The following is a 13865-nucleotide window of genomic DNA, read 5'->3' on the forward strand; positions in this document are numbered from 1 at the left end:
TAGGTAGTCGAGGCCCTCTCGGCAAAGCTTGATATCCAGTCTGGTATAAACTTGAGAGATCAGGTTTCTCTTTTTGTTATTTTGGCTATTCTACGCCCAGATAACTTCTTACCCTGATTGGTTCCATATGTGAGCCATAGGACCTCACAGTTGTATCTTTTTAAGCAGGATAAAATACCAATGAGTAAATTACTAACTGCCAAGACCTAATCTAACCAAACTGAACTAATATTCGCTCGACTCAAAGGTATCAAGACTGGCGAGTTAGTTGCGTGGAGTTAACCTTTCGTGCAGCAGAAGGCAAGGAGCTTTTATTGCCGCTCTACGATATCTCAATCATCTCTGATGCCCAGTATCCAATCGCCGCCACAAGAGCATCTATTTCCTCGCGAGAATTGTGGGCATGAAAAACAAGCCGAATATGACTGGCATCATCCAAATGTCCATGGTTCTTCGAGACCGCATGTTTGAAGACATGACATTCCAAGAGTGGGAGATGACAACTCGACCAAAGGTTCAGGGTACCTGGAACCTACACAACGCGTCTCTGGCTGTCAAGTGCCCACTCGATTTCTTCCTGCTCTTCAATTCTTTATCTGGAATACTGGGTCAAGTCGGGCAAGCCAACTACGCTAGCGCAAACACTTTCCTCGATGCTTTCGCTCGATACCGAGCGGGAATGGGACTCCCTTGCACATCCCTTGATCTCGGAGCCATGGAGGGCATTGGGTATCTTGACGAGAACCAGGACTTGCTCCGAAAGATGGAGGGCACCGGATGGCGTCCTGTAGACGAGAGTGAATTAGTCGAAGCACTGAACGTTGCTTTGATGCCTCCGTCCTCCCCTCAAGAGTACGGAGATGCATTCCTCCTCGGTGTTGCTCTCACCGTTCCCCTGGGAAGCGCAGAGAGTAGCACGCGTCTAAGCAAAGACGTGAGAATGGCGGCATATCACAACATTGGTCGTGGCCAAAGTGATGCACTCCCGGCAAACGATGGCCTCCGTGCTTTCCTCTCTTCGGTCAAGAAAGATCCCAGCATTCTCAACTCTCACGAGTCTGTCAACACACTTGCCTTGGAGATTGGCAAGAAGTTGGCCAGCCTGATCCTCACTGGCGACGTGGATCTGGACACCAGTACGAACACCGCTGCTATGGGACTTGACTCCTTGGTTACTATTGAGTTACGTGGCTGGTGGAAACTCACACTTGGTTTCGAGATTAGCACACTCGAGATGCTTAGCATGGGAACGTTGGAGGCATTGGGTAAGCGCACTGCGGATGGGCTCAAGGGGCTCTATGATAACTAGATTATTATTGGCGTGGGACTTTGTATGGTCGAAGCCCTTGCATTGTGTAAGCTCTCAACTGTAATACAGCACGGCAAGATGGAATGACAGGGTGTCGCGTCTTTATCACCAAGTTTAGGATATTTTGGGATATAACTTGGGTTATATCAGTATACCGAAGTTTTTGAACTAATAATGAAACTCCGGTTGGAGACGGGCAACTATCTTCTCGTGTCTATTGTGAATCGTGTGGTCTGGATGTTGGTGCAGGTTATCTGGCCCACATGTATCCGTACCTTTCAGCAATAATAGAGGTACAGAGGTCACGGTCAAAGGTTTTGCCTCAACCCCCGGCTCGTGACAAGGGACCCTAGGAAGTCAGAAAAAGCAAAAAAGGCAGTATATGATTTCCTAACCTGTAAACCCCTCTGTGAGCTGTTGACTGATTTTCTGAAGTTTCTGACAATCCGGCAGGTCTTTGATTATGGCCCCAAATACAGATATCGCGACTCGGGCTCTTGTTGTATCTCTTAAGGCACCTTGCAGTGGTAAGACTTCTCCCGAAGTAGCAGAAATCTCAGGACTTTCGATCCGTCAGGTTGATCGAATATATGCTCGTGCGATCGAGAACGGGTTTGACCCTAATGCCAGACCACTGATTCTCAAAGATGAATATCTTAGAGATCGTCCTCGATCAGGGCGGCCGGCAAAGGCAACGGAGGAAAACAAAGAGCTTGTTATCAGTAAGGTACAGCGAGATCGCTTTGGAAGGGAAAAGACCTGTGCTGATCTTTGCTGGCGGGCTTAGCAAAGAAACTTATAAGAAAGGAAGGAAAGGGAGGTATTGACTGGTGGCGATACCAGCAGAAGATTCTTATCCTAAAATTGCTTCCTTTTGCATAGGCGTGTGAAGAAGAGAGACCCGGCATATAACCACCATACACAGCAATAGGTTTTTGACCTCGCTGGCGTATAGCGACTTCTTTGGTGTAGAAATAGCCCTGATTTGAATACAATTGAAGCAGCCTGGCTATATTTAAAGAGGGAAACGATAAAAAAAGGTGCATCTTAAAGTAAAAGCGAAGCTATTCGCAGGTGGGAGGCAGCTTGGTTGGCGATGCCGCAGGCCTAGATCTAGGCGTGGATTAAATGAATCCCTTATCACAATAGAAAAATCATTAAGCAAGAGGGAGGAAATGAGTACAAGGAAGGCAGGGGTAATTAGGTGCAAAATTGACCAATTTAGAAGTACTATCCCACTTGGGTCGGCACTAGCGATTTCAGCATAAGATAAAACTTTTGACCGCGACCTCCGTATTTTGGGAGAAGAATGCATAATTTATGAAGAAATATCAAGGGCTAGATGACATCAAGCATTATCCATCTTATCGTTGTCCGACCCGATGCTCACACTCACGCTTATGCTTATGCTCCTACCATCATCATACCACACCATACCATCCATGCCATGACATGTCATGCGTCTAGAGAGTTCTGTTGGCCTTTGCGTAACAATCCATGCGACAAGACTCCCCACCAAAATTAAACCCTAGACCTAAAAAAAGAAAGACTATCGTACAAAAAAAAGACAATCTATCAATCTTGCTCGAGATAAAAATTGTATATGAAATTCGTTATCGTTTAAGTTTCATGCAGTCACGGCAGCTGCAGCGGCTATCTCTCCCTCGGGATCACCGGGCTCAACAAACGTCCGCCAGACGTCGATCCGGTTCAGTCCCGGGGTTCGTGGACCGAGACCGGCGAGCTCGGAAGACTTTCGATTCTCGCTGCGTCGCGTACCCTTTCGACTGCGCGAGCTGTGGCTGTAGTACGAATCGTCGTCGTCGTAAGTATTTGGATCACGCTCCACGATCAGAGGCCCTACACCTCCGCGGTATCCTTCCTCTATGACGGGAGGTGGCATTCCCATTGGTGGTGGTCGCATGCCTGGAGAGTCTGGAGCGTAACGGTCTTCGGCATGGCGTCTGTCCATGCGGCCGGCGTAGTATCCTCCACTTCTGGGGGTGCCTCTTTCGAAGTCTGCTCGGCTTGGTGATGGAGGAGCACCACCGACGACTCTGCGACCTACACGGCGAGGACTATCGCCTGAGTAAGGATCGCTAGACCTAGGTACTTCTGGAGCAACTCCAATATCGTATTCGTAGTCTTTGCCATGATAATGAGACCTGCGAACCAACTCATCGTCACGCTCCTCCTGTTGTTGACGCATGATAGCTTCTTCATCATAGATCGGGGGTCGTGTAGGTTTAGCTTTTCGTGGTCGTCTAGCAACACGAGATTCTTCTTCAGTGCTATCTTCACGAAAGACCTGAATCTCGCCTCGATGTGTAACCTCTTGCTCGTGATCGGATTCGGGAGCATCAGGGTCGAACCATGGACATTCGCATCTCTTGGGCTTCTCTCCACACACGACGCAAAATTCGGCACCACATCGACTGTATATGTTAGAAGAATCCGTATCTAAGTACGAAGGAACACTCACCATAAGGCATGATTATCACCCTCTCGGAGCTGAGCTGAAGCACCGCATCTATAGCATCTCTTCTGCCCTTCAGCTCTGACATACTCAAGAAACATCGCCGTCTCTTCGTCCCTAGGACACTTGCTCGCAAAGTGCCACCTGCCATTACAGGCGACACAAACTTTAGTGTTGCACCGATCACAACGAGCAGCTTTGCGTCCCGTCTCGCGATCGCGGTAAATATCAGCTGGTCGAATCCATTCACCGCATCGTCGAGAGGGACAATAGAGCCTGTTCCTGAGGGAGTACTCGACAAACTTCTTGTTCCATATTCTTTTGAACGTAGAATCAAAAAGCTTGTCAACATGCTCCAGACCAATGTGGGCATCGGTGCAGCATGTTGGCGGCATATGTTCAGCTTCCGTCATTGATTGCTTGAACCGCCTCTTCAGACAGCTGTGGCACATGCGATGGCCGCAATCAAGTTTGGGGCATTTGGATACGGGGACTTCATCTAAACAGCCCTTGCAGTCACGACTGTAGTATGATTGTTAGCAATTGATTGCCACAACGTGATTGACGCCACTCACATCAGACGTGGCCGGTCTGGGGATGAATTTCTGGATGAATCAAAGCCGCTGCGGGCTATACTTGGGGGACGTCGTGAAGACTCCCTGGAGACTTCAACAGTTTCAATTGTAGCTATAGGTAGTCTCCGGGGACGGCCCTCACGGACTAATTCACGAGACTCAGCCACCTTGGCAGTTCTGATTCTTAATTAGTATTGGAGATAAGAAGCAATTATAAATAGCTTACCTTCTAGAAGCTACAGGCGGCCGAGAAGCACCGAGGACACTGTTAAATCTTGTGGGAAGACTGTATCTAGGTGTATCGCTAACCTCTCGTCTCAGAGCAGGTCTGCGGTCCGGTGAGCCTCTTTCAGAAGAAGCCTGTCGATATCTTATTTCTCTTTCGTCGGAGGTCGATGGCGATGGTATTCTATTCCGCCTCCGTGGTGTTCTCCTTTCATCTGGTGAGCTAAGATAATCGTCTGGGCTGGGTGATCGACGGTGTCGACGATGATGGCGTCTATGTTTGTCCTCTGGTTCTTCCACCACAACCTCTATCTGGTTTTGATCATCGCTCTCCTCCTCGCTCTCGCTTTCACTCTCGCTTTCACTATCTGTCGGCGGTGTCGACTCGGGCGTAGGTTCTCTCCGTCTTCGGACCACCTGCCGGGGCCTCGCGGGCTCCGGGTGTCTACCCCGTGGTTTCATAGCCGGCCAGCGTTCATCATCCTCATCGTCTTCGCCTGCTTCATATACCGAGAACTGAGGGCGTTTCTTGTAGACATCTGTTGAGGCACGCATCAAGTGTGCTGGCGGCATGGGCATTGTAGGCGGGTATGCATCGAGACTCATACTCCTGGAATATCCCCTGGGTGTCCTTCCGTTGGGCCTTTGTAGTTCGTCGATTCGTGTCCGATGGGGCATTGGGTACTGGTTATAGGGCACGACGTCACTGGGGCCGTACCAATCGTGAGATTCAGAGCGGAGGGGCCTGCGACGCACGAGTGGAAGTCGGGCCTCTCCATCAGCGACGTCTCGATCGTATCCTAGCCTCATTTTTGCTGAGTGGGATGGACTCCTGCAGGACCCAGAGGGGGGACACGGCACAGCACAGCAACAGCGCAGCTCAGCGCGCGCTGGACAGTGAGAGTTGGTGTCCTAGGCCGGACTAGTTTATATGTCGGAATGCAACGGGCAAGGGCCAAAGTAGTCGTGATGACGAGCGGTCGAGCCACTCAACGAAGTCCACGCTGCGTGAGCAATTGCACCCCCCAAAGATGATTGGAGTCTGGGGGCTGATCATGCATGGCAACCGCAGCTTGCAGCGTCACGTCGAGGTCGAGTCGAGTCGGAAGTTGGGGCGAGAGGTAGAGAATGGAAAAGGATTGGATGTGTGTGGTTCTCCTTCTGGTGCCTTACAAGTTGGGCCGCGAGACGACGTTGTCTCTTGGATGGGCCTCAACGAACTAGTACAGGAACCAAGGAAACAGTAAAAAGAGTAGAGAAGATGAACGGAATATCAAAAAGTCGGAGAGGAAAAGAGGAGAGTGACACAGACAATCTCCATATGCAGACCTTGAGAAACGTTCCTCAGCGTCTGCACTCTCCTCAAGGTAGCTTGCTATGCTTCCACAGGATAACGCGGCAGACCAAGTTTGGGCGTGGTTTAATGGCCAGTTACCTCACATCACCTAACGCATCAGGCATCTAGAAACGAATCAAAGTGCCCCTCCCCCGCGTGGGTGGGTTTTGAAATGGCCAGGGGGGTTGGGTTTGGTTGGGTTATTGTAGACCAGGCCCTGTCCCTTTGCTCTTAGACCCCGTAACGACTGATGTTGAGTTCATAGAGTAAAGCCTGCGTTATAAAGTCATATGTGCTTGCACAGCATAACACCGTACGAGCTGGAATCATACGAGTTTTGACGGGTAAGAATAGTCTTGTCCAACGATCACGTCGTGGGTGGCTGGTATCCAAAGCAAGAAAATATGAGACTGTGGATGATCAGTTTCTGTCGGTGTGATGTCACGTGGCTGAGCTAACTGAGACATTACATTACACGAGTAGAGAGCACATGAACCCCAGATATTCATTGTCCACTGAGCTTTTGTTCAAGAAATGCAAGTGCTGTATCCGTACATCTTATGCAAGAAATATCTATCATTGCCTGTTTTTGATACTCACCAGAGAAATAAACATCACTGTGGCAAGATCTGACCTTCATCCCCAGACAGCCCAAGACAGAACATCATGAGTTTAGCAATAAGCTAGCAACAACTCACTGGCCCCCACTAACATCATCAATTAACTCAATCCTAAAACCTCACCCGAAACTCTATGACTTTAAAACCATCTTCCGTTTCCGCGTGGGGTTCACACAATACGCTTCCGGCCTTCATCATACCGGCGATTTCTTCATGTGGGTCATCGAACTCGGCCCGGTCCGGGCAGCCATAACGGGCCTCCTCGGAACGGAGCGGCCATTACGGGATATGACGGCGTTCCTGCCGATCTCCCAATGGCCTTTGTTCTCTTGTGATTTTGACTTCCTTAGCAATCTGCAGGGTCTTTTACAACCCCTTATAGTTAGCATCGTTATCCTTGCGAGCATGTGTCTACTACGTAGGAGTCTTATGTTAGGTCCCCGGTGTCACCATCTCATTCATGCACTTCTACGCAAGTAAGATGTCTATTACATCATGTCTGTCATATGTGTAGACACAATTCACTGCATTCTACTTCTCCGTTCTGCATGAAGGGTCCGGCGAGCATTGGACTCCATCACTGCAAAACGTCATTGATACTGAGGTGTGAGAACAACCCTTCGTAGACAAATCAATGTCGAAGGTTGACTGCCATAATATTTCTTGCTTATCTTCATGTTCTTAATATTGTACAATTAAACAAATGGGTATAGATGCTATCATAAGAGACGTCATCATGTTCTTTGATGGTTAATCAGAGCTGAGAAATCTGTACGCCAATTCCCCCAGGGAACCTCCAGCTAGCACTGGCAACTAGCTTATGCATGATCTACATTACATCAATCAGAGATCCTGATAGTAAGATCGTTGAAGTACCCTTGAAAGCCAGTGTATTGGGAAAACCCGGCCACGCGGCCCGCAGAACCGTGCTGGGCTCAGCATCCAGCCAATAAAGTCATATTCCCCGACACTGCACCCCAGGATATCACCCCAGAATTATCTTCTCGGGGCGACAATTCAGCCCACCAAGTTTCTTGGGGTAGCAATTGCACCCATGGGGCGTATCTTAGTCGTATGGGAGTAAGGGGCGGCGCTACTATTGAATAACGCCGCAGTCTGAAGTAGAAGTAAAAGCATAAAGTACGCCAGAGCTGATGACGAAGTAGCTTTGTGGTTTCGTTTTGAGTGCCATCTATCAATCTGACACAGATCGACCGGCACCTACGGAGTACCGAGGAACGCGCGTCTTCTCACCTCTGCCTCCTTGAGGATTTCCGAGGACAGACTCAAGCTAGGGGCCAGGGTTGCATATCGTTCAACCTCTATCACAACATCATTGATCATTTGGTCCAGCGCCTCACGGTGAGGCACCAAGGTCAGCAGAATGCTGAGCAGTGACGGCGACATGCTGGCACCCATGATGAGCAGCGTTTGGGAGACTATCGATAGAGCACCTTGCCAGATGTATGGCATATGACCGGCATGACTGAATCCATGTTAGCTATGAACTAGGCTCATCCTGGAAATGGAAACTCACTGTTCATGGATATGTTCCAGTTGTCGAATGGAAGCCTCCAAGCACTTGTGGCAGTTCTCCCGCACAGCAGGATCCAATACTGCTTGCTCATTGTCTAGCACTGCTAGAATGTATGGCCGATATATAATGGTGCGACAGGCAAAGAATCGAAGTCGAAGGACAGTTTGAACCGGATCTTGCAGCGCATTTCGAGTGAAAGGAAATTGCAGTGGTAGTGGTAAACTTTCATACCATTGGCTCAATTGGTAGTCAAGCTCTGCCACCACCGGATCCAGGCTTGTTGTTGATGCAATCGAGTCCTTAGAATAGATGAGTTGGCTCACTCTATTCAACAGCCGACGTAGAGCAATTTCCGCAAGGAAGTACCAAAGCTCATCTCGACCGACTTGCTCCGATTCATCACCTTCAAATCCACAGGGCAAGCCAACGTTTTCCTCGAATTGGACAACCCCTGAATGAGGCAGGTCGAGTTCCGCGAGAAGATCACTCTCAAAGAGTAGTGCATTCCAGTAGATTCGCTCCACGAGCTCTCGCTGGTGGCTTGGGATACGGCTTGGGGCCATAAGTAGCAGCTGTAGCTTCGTGCTTGTCGTGCAAAGCAGATTCCATGCCTCCATAGGGCGGACCAGGTAAAAGTGATAAGCAGCAGCAAGGAGATGACATTGTGCCGCCACTACACTGTTGGCAGTCATCAATCCTGGAAGCAGCGACCATGCTGCTGTAAAGTATTGCAGTCCGGGGGGGTCTTCATGCGGCAAGATTCTCGAAATGCTGCCATGCAAGCTTGCCTGACCCAGGGCAAGAACAAGAAGTACGATGCAACTCTCCGGCCCCTCTCTGAAACCGTTGGACAAGGCTGTGCGGTATTGACTCCTCCAGGTATATGGGTTGACGCAAGCATACCAAATATTAACTCTCTCAAAATAAGCCTCGATGTAAGCCTGGGTATTTGACAAGTCCACACAAGGAGTTTTGGTCAGAGTGTGGAGTGGTTCTCGTGCCATTTCCAGTTGTAGTAGAATCTGAGGATCGCATGGTCGCGAGACTAAATCTCGGATCAAAGGCCATTGTAGTAAATGCATAGTGGCATTAGTGTGGACTTTAGGCATGGTAGAGATATTGGTTCCGGTCGGTTGGGCGGACCAAGTCCCAAACCCACCATTGGGGATAGAGCCAAAAGAGGCAGCATTGGCCGACAGCATCATGTTGTCTCCATCAAGCCCCGTGCCATTGCTCATCCCAGGCGAATTGTCAGTTAGGTTTAGTCCATTTGCTGTTGTGTTCACCATATTCATCTGAAGGAGATTTTCAATGCGGTTGAGACGCTCCAAGATCAGCTTGTCACCAGCATCAAGCTTAATGCCTGGCTCTCGGTAGATGCATTCAGCACCAAGCTCTGTACAGAGCTTGCACTTTGGCTTTGTGCCATCGCAACGGGATTTCCTTGAGCGGCAAACCTCACACTAGTGGGAGTCAGTATACAAAAGCGGAAATGGAATGAATTAACAAAATAAAAATGGTGTAGTGACGCACAGCAATAGTGGCCCTGCGGCGGGGGTAATCGACACCCGTTTCGGTATTCCTCCTTTTGAGTGGGTTCGAGCCTTCATCGCTTGAGACCTTTTGCGCGCCATTGGACATGCTGTCAGGTCTGTTGTCAGATGACTGCGAAAGATGTCGAGATTTTTGAGATGCGCTTAGTATGCCCTCCCGACTGAAACTGGGCGTCCGCTGGTTTTTGTAGCTGACAGGGGACTTGAGCGAGGCGTCAGCCGACATTGCTGTAAGTGAAGATATCGGAAGTTCGAGAGAAAAGCTGTCGCGTGCAGGTACCGTGAATGGTCGCGCTGCGTTGAGAGAGATTGAATGGAGGGATTCGCCTGTCGATGATGCGGACATGATGATAGATTGGCGTCAAAAATGAAACGGTATCGAGGAACGGCCTCGAGAATAAGTTCTAGTTGAGTTGGTGTAGCGGCGTGGACAAAGCAATGATGCGCACGACTCGAAATGTCCTTTCAGCAAAACAGCATTATGTAGCAAGGCCGATGGTCGGGAATGGTGAGATGAGCATCAGACGATGCGACGAAAGCTCACGTTTCCAAGCTGTGTTGAACTTGAGCTGGTGAAGAGCGACTGGTTTCCTTGAGAAACGATTCGCGGTTTGGGCGTTCCAACAGACAATTGAAGAACGTCAGTCTCACAATAAGAACACCGAAATGTTCTCGAGACACTGAACGTTGAAAGAGGCGTCCTTTCCTGCAGCCGAAATGGAGGAGTAAATGGTTATGTATGGGGGAAGAGCCAGGACAAGGGTCTCCGAGCCCCCGTTGTTCTGCAGCTGCACTTGGACTTAACCCCGGACCCTGGGTCGGCGGGCGGTGGAACTCGGAAGAGGGTGGTGGAGAAACGGCGGGAGAGACGAAGTAAGAAAGGTAGAGAGTCAACCTGGGGGACTTCTGGAGAGATGGGATGGGTCATTTATTGGCCCAACAGAGTCGGCCGAAGAGAGTATCCAACAAAGGATAGACCCGGTCAACATGTATGTACTTGGTTCCGCGGTCGAGGTATATGAGAAGTTGATTTTAAGTATGGCATGATATGTCGAGCAAAATCCGAAATGACTTGTCTCGGGGGGCAGTTTTGCTTAAAGTGGTGGTGGCGTACGTTTTGTTTCTTGGTACGAAGGCGATTCGCTTCCAAATCTGGGGTCTCAGGGCGTCAGCAACAGAGAGTCTGGAGAAGTCCATAGTAGCTACTCTGCTCTGTGGTGCACTGTGAGAACAGAACTGCCCGTCACGTTGTCCTGGCCTTCCTGAAGCGTTCGCAAGCATCAACTCCATGTTGTTCCCCAGAGGATTGGGTGGCTCAAGCCAGTTGTTCTCGTTTAAACCGCCATGACAGGGATAAGGTTGAGATGGAGGTGGGCGGCTCTTGAGGGGGATTGGTGGGAATCCTTGCAGCAAGACCGTTTGCGTGTGGAGAAGCGATTTCTGGAGGATGAGGTTCAATTTCTTGCCTGAGATTGGAGTTGTTGACACAATTTTTGTTGTCCAAAGTTGGTAAGTGTTCCATGATGGAGATGTAGGTTAAATGTGTTGTTGCTTCGTATGTGGATTTCAGGTACATACTGTGCGTGAAGCTTTGGGGAAAGAGCGGAAATGTCGTCCCATGTTGTGCTTGCTGTACTGCCCTTGCAGCAATATCAAGAGTAATAAGGAAGGAACACATGGGAGAAGCTAATAAGCATCCCAGTTCTTTCACTTCATTGCTTGAAATGCACCTGGAACTAAAACACAACAATATCATGCTTCATCCTTGAGTTTAACGATGTGATCACATTGCAGTCTTCTCTTTACCGTTGCTATTTGACATAATACGATCCTCTTATTGCCGAGTATGCCATCTTATAGATACGTCTCCTCCAAATGGTGGCATAATGAGCCCCGAATGATGCATCTCTACCACGATATGACAGACAACCGTACCGTCACCGTCGAGGTAATGAATGGTTCTAGACCCCAGCGGGGTTAGAATCGCCACGAGAGGAGAAAGACCTTCAATAGCAAGTGATTGACTGTCTCGGATGGCACCCGGACCTCTCGCTCATGACCATGGGGTCTGCAAATCTTTCAACCCCAAACGGACTTGATGCTTACTTGGAATTCCACTTCCTCACTTGGCGATTTTGATATAGAATAATATTTCAAATACCGATCTCCGGCTCACCCGATATATTATGGCGCACACACCTTTGTTTCCAATAAACGTGGCTTTGAAATCGAAATCTGGTCTCAGCTTTCCTAATGCTTACACTGACTTACTTATTTACATTAGACCATTGCCTTGCCCAGACGCACTGTCGCTCGACCTCACCCGTCATGACAAGCGCTCATGCGCCCGATCCATGTAACGGCCCGAATAGGAGTGCTCTTCCGTTGGAGCCTCGCAGCCCAGTCCAATCCAAATCTCAGCCCGTGACCAACCTGGGGTTCGGTTTTAGCCTGCTCCGGTCTGGAGTGCCCGTCTCGAGACGCCTGTCAACCTGCGGGGAAGCTTAAAAGGTGTGGCACGTTTTGTCCGCTTACGGAAAACTGCTGGCAAGGTTGTTTGATGGATCTTCCGGCTAATTAACACTCGCGTTAATCTACCATGTCCAGAGACTCCAGACGAAGGCACGGCACAGACAGAAACCCATCGGTTCGGGTCACGGCTTGAATATATCCAGACTCTCGGGTAGACGATGTCTTCACGTTAGAAGACACGTTTCCTGTCAGAACTCAAATAGATGACACTGATAATTCTAAACGTACATCAGGCCTGCCCAGTAAGCTTTATAGCGAGCTGCTCAACCATTTAGAAGATCGAGTTGCCAAGAACCCGTGCCGCTACCCACATCGACAACATCTTCAGGGTCTTCAACACCCTGGCCATCACCTTGAGCCTTGCTACCAGGCTGCGACCTGATCTCCAAACCCACAGTCCCCTCGATTCCCTTTTCGGGCATCCGGGAGATTCAATGCCCGATACTACTCCGGCAAGGATTGCAACCGCGCGAGAGCAACAGCCTTGTAGTCGAGGTCTGATGGACTGACAGTCTCTCATGTTCTCCGAGGTCGCTGCATGAAAGACACAACAACCTACACGCTAATGTAGTGTGCTTCACATCATCCCCTGCGTCACAACAACACGATCGAGCAGTTGTGGCAGCCCAACACCAATCAAGTGAATAATGGGCATCCATAAAGTGCCCATGATTCTGCAACCCACAGCTTCTTCGGATCTGGCAGCGGTCAACCCGAAACTACAAATCAAGGCATTCAAGACTGGTATTGTCTGCATATGAGCAAGTCCTGCGAATTCAAGACGATACCCATAAGTTTCAGGTACTTGGGACGGATGGTCATACGTCATGAAGCTCTCGTTCTCAGTAACGTCGGTTGCACGGATGAGAGACACCGAGAGACGGATGCACATTATGACGCCGGACGGAAACAAAGAAGCTGTGAGGCATCTTTCTTCAAAGGGCGAAGCTCATGGTCACTCGTAGAAGATCACGGCTGTAACTTCGCCTTCTAGCTCTGCATAGGCGATGAAATCACCCATGATTCCAGTTTTGGCATCCCTCTCAATGATGGCGACACGGCTGTCACTTTGAAGAGCCACTGCAACCAACGTTCCCGCCTTGTTGATAGAGAAGTGACGAGGAAATCTGCCTCCACATGGAATGTCTTGTTGGAGAGTGAGATGCCCGGTTTCTGAGTCAATTTTGAAACTGACTAAAGGATCAGATGGTATAGTGCCGTTACTGGTGTCAAAGTCTGGAACTTGGAGAGTGCTTTCATTACGAGACGAGATGATCAGGAATTCTCTGTCCGGCTTTGTTCAAAAGTTAGAATGAACGCTGCTCAAAGGTTGTGAACAGACTTACAGATACCACAATCTCAGCAGCTGCAGCGCCTTGCGGCACGTCTTTGCCTTCTCCATGGATACCACTGTTCCACATTTCCTTGAACCTGATAAACTCGCCACCATACACGACTTCATAGCCGATAATGGTATTGGCCAGCTCGGTGACAAGGTACATGAATGTCTTGGTCTCCTTGACTACAAAGGCAATATGTCGAGGCCCGCTACCTGGGGCAACGACCAATGGATCAAGCTTGGACAGACCCAGATCTCCGAAACCAACGCCGTATATGTGAATCAGATCTGCTCCCAGATCAGGTACCAGAACAAATCGTTTGCTCGGATCAACGACTGCAGCATGGGGATGGGATGCCTCCT

General features: G+C 49.4%; 7 protein-coding genes across 11 annotated transcripts in view; 3 read left to right on the top strand and 4 right to left on the bottom strand.

Annotated features, from left to right (window-relative positions):
• Window positions 1-177: 177 nt before the first annotated feature.
• FOXG_08624 (uncharacterized protein) lies at window positions 178-6359 on the bottom strand. Of its 3 annotated transcripts, none has more exons than XM_018387636.1 (5): window positions 4587-6359; window positions 4361-4537; window positions 3792-4307; window positions 2493-3744; window positions 178-2445 (listed from the first exon to the last, which is right to left on the bottom strand). In XM_018387636.1, exons 1-4 carry the CDS (start codon window positions 5393-5395, stop codon window positions 2937-2939), a joined length of 2310 nt encoding a protein of 769 aa, XP_018245520.1. In that variant the 5' UTR covers window positions 5396-6359; the 3' UTR covers window positions 178-2445; window positions 2493-2936. The 3 variants fall into 3 exon arrangements, with proteins under 3 accessions (XP_018245520.1, XP_018245519.1, XP_018245518.1); XM_018387635.1 differs by having other exon boundaries at window positions 178-1658; window positions 1705-3744; XM_018387634.1 differs by having other exon boundaries at window positions 178-3744.
• FOXG_08623 (uncharacterized protein) lies at window positions 422-1309 on the top strand (the record flags this gene model as incomplete). The annotated part of the gene is made up of 1 exon (XM_018387633.1): window positions 422-1309. The coding sequence occupies one exon, from the start codon at window positions 422-424 to the stop codon at window positions 1307-1309; it is 888 nt and encodes a 295-aa protein (XP_018245521.1).
• FOXG_19846 (uncharacterized protein) lies at window positions 1707-2406 on the top strand. Of its 3 annotated transcripts, none has more exons than XM_018400130.1 (2): window positions 1707-2036; window positions 2097-2406. In XM_018400130.1, the coding sequence occupies exons 1-2, from the start codon at window positions 1773-1775 to the stop codon at window positions 2109-2111; spliced, it is 279 nt and encodes a 92-aa protein (XP_018245524.1). In that variant the 5' UTR covers window positions 1707-1772; the 3' UTR covers window positions 2112-2406. The 3 variants fall into 3 exon arrangements, with proteins under 3 accessions (XP_018245524.1, XP_018245522.1, XP_018245523.1); XM_018400129.1 differs by having other exon boundaries at window positions 1724-2031; window positions 2153-2406; XM_018400128.1 differs by having other exon boundaries at window positions 1710-2406.
• On the top strand, window positions 5847-6050 carry FOXG_08625 (uncharacterized protein; the record flags this gene model as incomplete). The annotated part of the gene is made up of 1 exon (XM_018387637.1): window positions 5847-6050. The coding sequence occupies one exon, from the start codon at window positions 5847-5849 to the stop codon at window positions 6048-6050; it is 204 nt and encodes a 67-aa protein (XP_018245525.1).
• Window positions 6360-7129: 770 nt separating the features above from the next.
• Window positions 7130-10590, bottom strand: FOXG_08626 (uncharacterized protein). Its single transcript, XM_018387638.1, has 3 exons — window positions 9612-10590; window positions 8079-9541; window positions 7130-8027 (listed from the first exon to the last, which is right to left on the bottom strand). Exons 1-3 carry the CDS (start codon window positions 9975-9977, stop codon window positions 7763-7765), a joined length of 2094 nt encoding a protein of 697 aa, XP_018245526.1. The 5' UTR covers window positions 9978-10590; the 3' UTR covers window positions 7130-7762.
• Window positions 10591-12426: 1836 nt separating this feature from the next.
• On the bottom strand, window positions 12427-12585 carry FOXG_08627 (uncharacterized protein; the record flags this gene model as incomplete). The annotated part of the gene is made up of 1 exon (XM_018387639.1): window positions 12427-12585. One exon carries the CDS (start codon window positions 12583-12585, stop codon window positions 12427-12429), a length of 159 nt encoding a protein of 52 aa, XP_018245527.1.
• A 533-nt stretch (window positions 12586-13118) lies between these two features.
• FOXG_08628 (uncharacterized protein) overlaps window positions 13119-13865 on the bottom strand; it is a gene marked incomplete at its 3' end in the record, with an annotated part of 1642 nt that continues 895 nt past the window's right edge. The window contains exons 2-3 of the mRNA XM_018387640.1: window positions 13510-13863; window positions 13119-13457 (exon numbers count right to left, since the gene is read on the bottom strand). Coding sequence (XP_018245528.1) covers window positions 13119-13457; window positions 13510-13863 — 693 coding nt within the window. The remainder of the gene's footprint in view (window positions 13458-13509; window positions 13864-13865) is intronic.

The sequence above is a fragment of the Fusarium oxysporum genome, chromosome 2 (genome assembly GCF_000149955.1).
Source record: "Fusarium oxysporum f. sp. lycopersici 4287 chromosome 2, whole genome shotgun sequence".
Classification (NCBI taxonomy): domain Eukaryota; kingdom Fungi; phylum Ascomycota; class Sordariomycetes; order Hypocreales; family Nectriaceae; genus Fusarium; species Fusarium oxysporum.

Bases quoted from the DNA above. Each gene is read 5' to 3' on its own strand.
- FOXG_08626 (XM_018387638.1), bottom strand. From the start codon at position 9,977: ATGTCCGCATCATCGACAGGCGAATCCCTCCATTCAATCTCTCTCAAC. The intron at 9,542-9,611 runs GTGCGTCACTAC...GACTCCCACTAG, and splicing joins GCCGCAGGGCCACTATTGCT to TGTGAGGTTTGCCGCTCAAG. The intron at 8,028-8,078 runs GTGAGTTTCCAT...ACATGGATTCAG, and splicing joins CTGGAACATATCCATGAACA to TCATGCCGGTCATATGCCAT.
- FOXG_08624 (XM_018387636.1), bottom strand. From the start codon at position 5,395: ATGAGGCTAGGATACGATCGAGACGTCGCTGATGGAGAGGCCCGACTT. The intron at 4,308-4,360 runs GTGAGTGGCGTC...ATCATACTACAG, and splicing joins CCAGACCGGCCACGTCTGAT to TCGTGACTGCAAGGGCTGTT. The intron at 3,745-3,791 runs GTGAGTGTTCCT...TAACATATACAG, and splicing joins GGTGATAATCATGCCTTATG to TCGATGTGGTGCCGAATTTT.
- FOXG_19846 (XM_018400128.1), top strand. From the start codon at position 1,773: ATGGCCCCAAATACAGATATCGCGACTCGGGCTCTTGTTGTATCTCTT.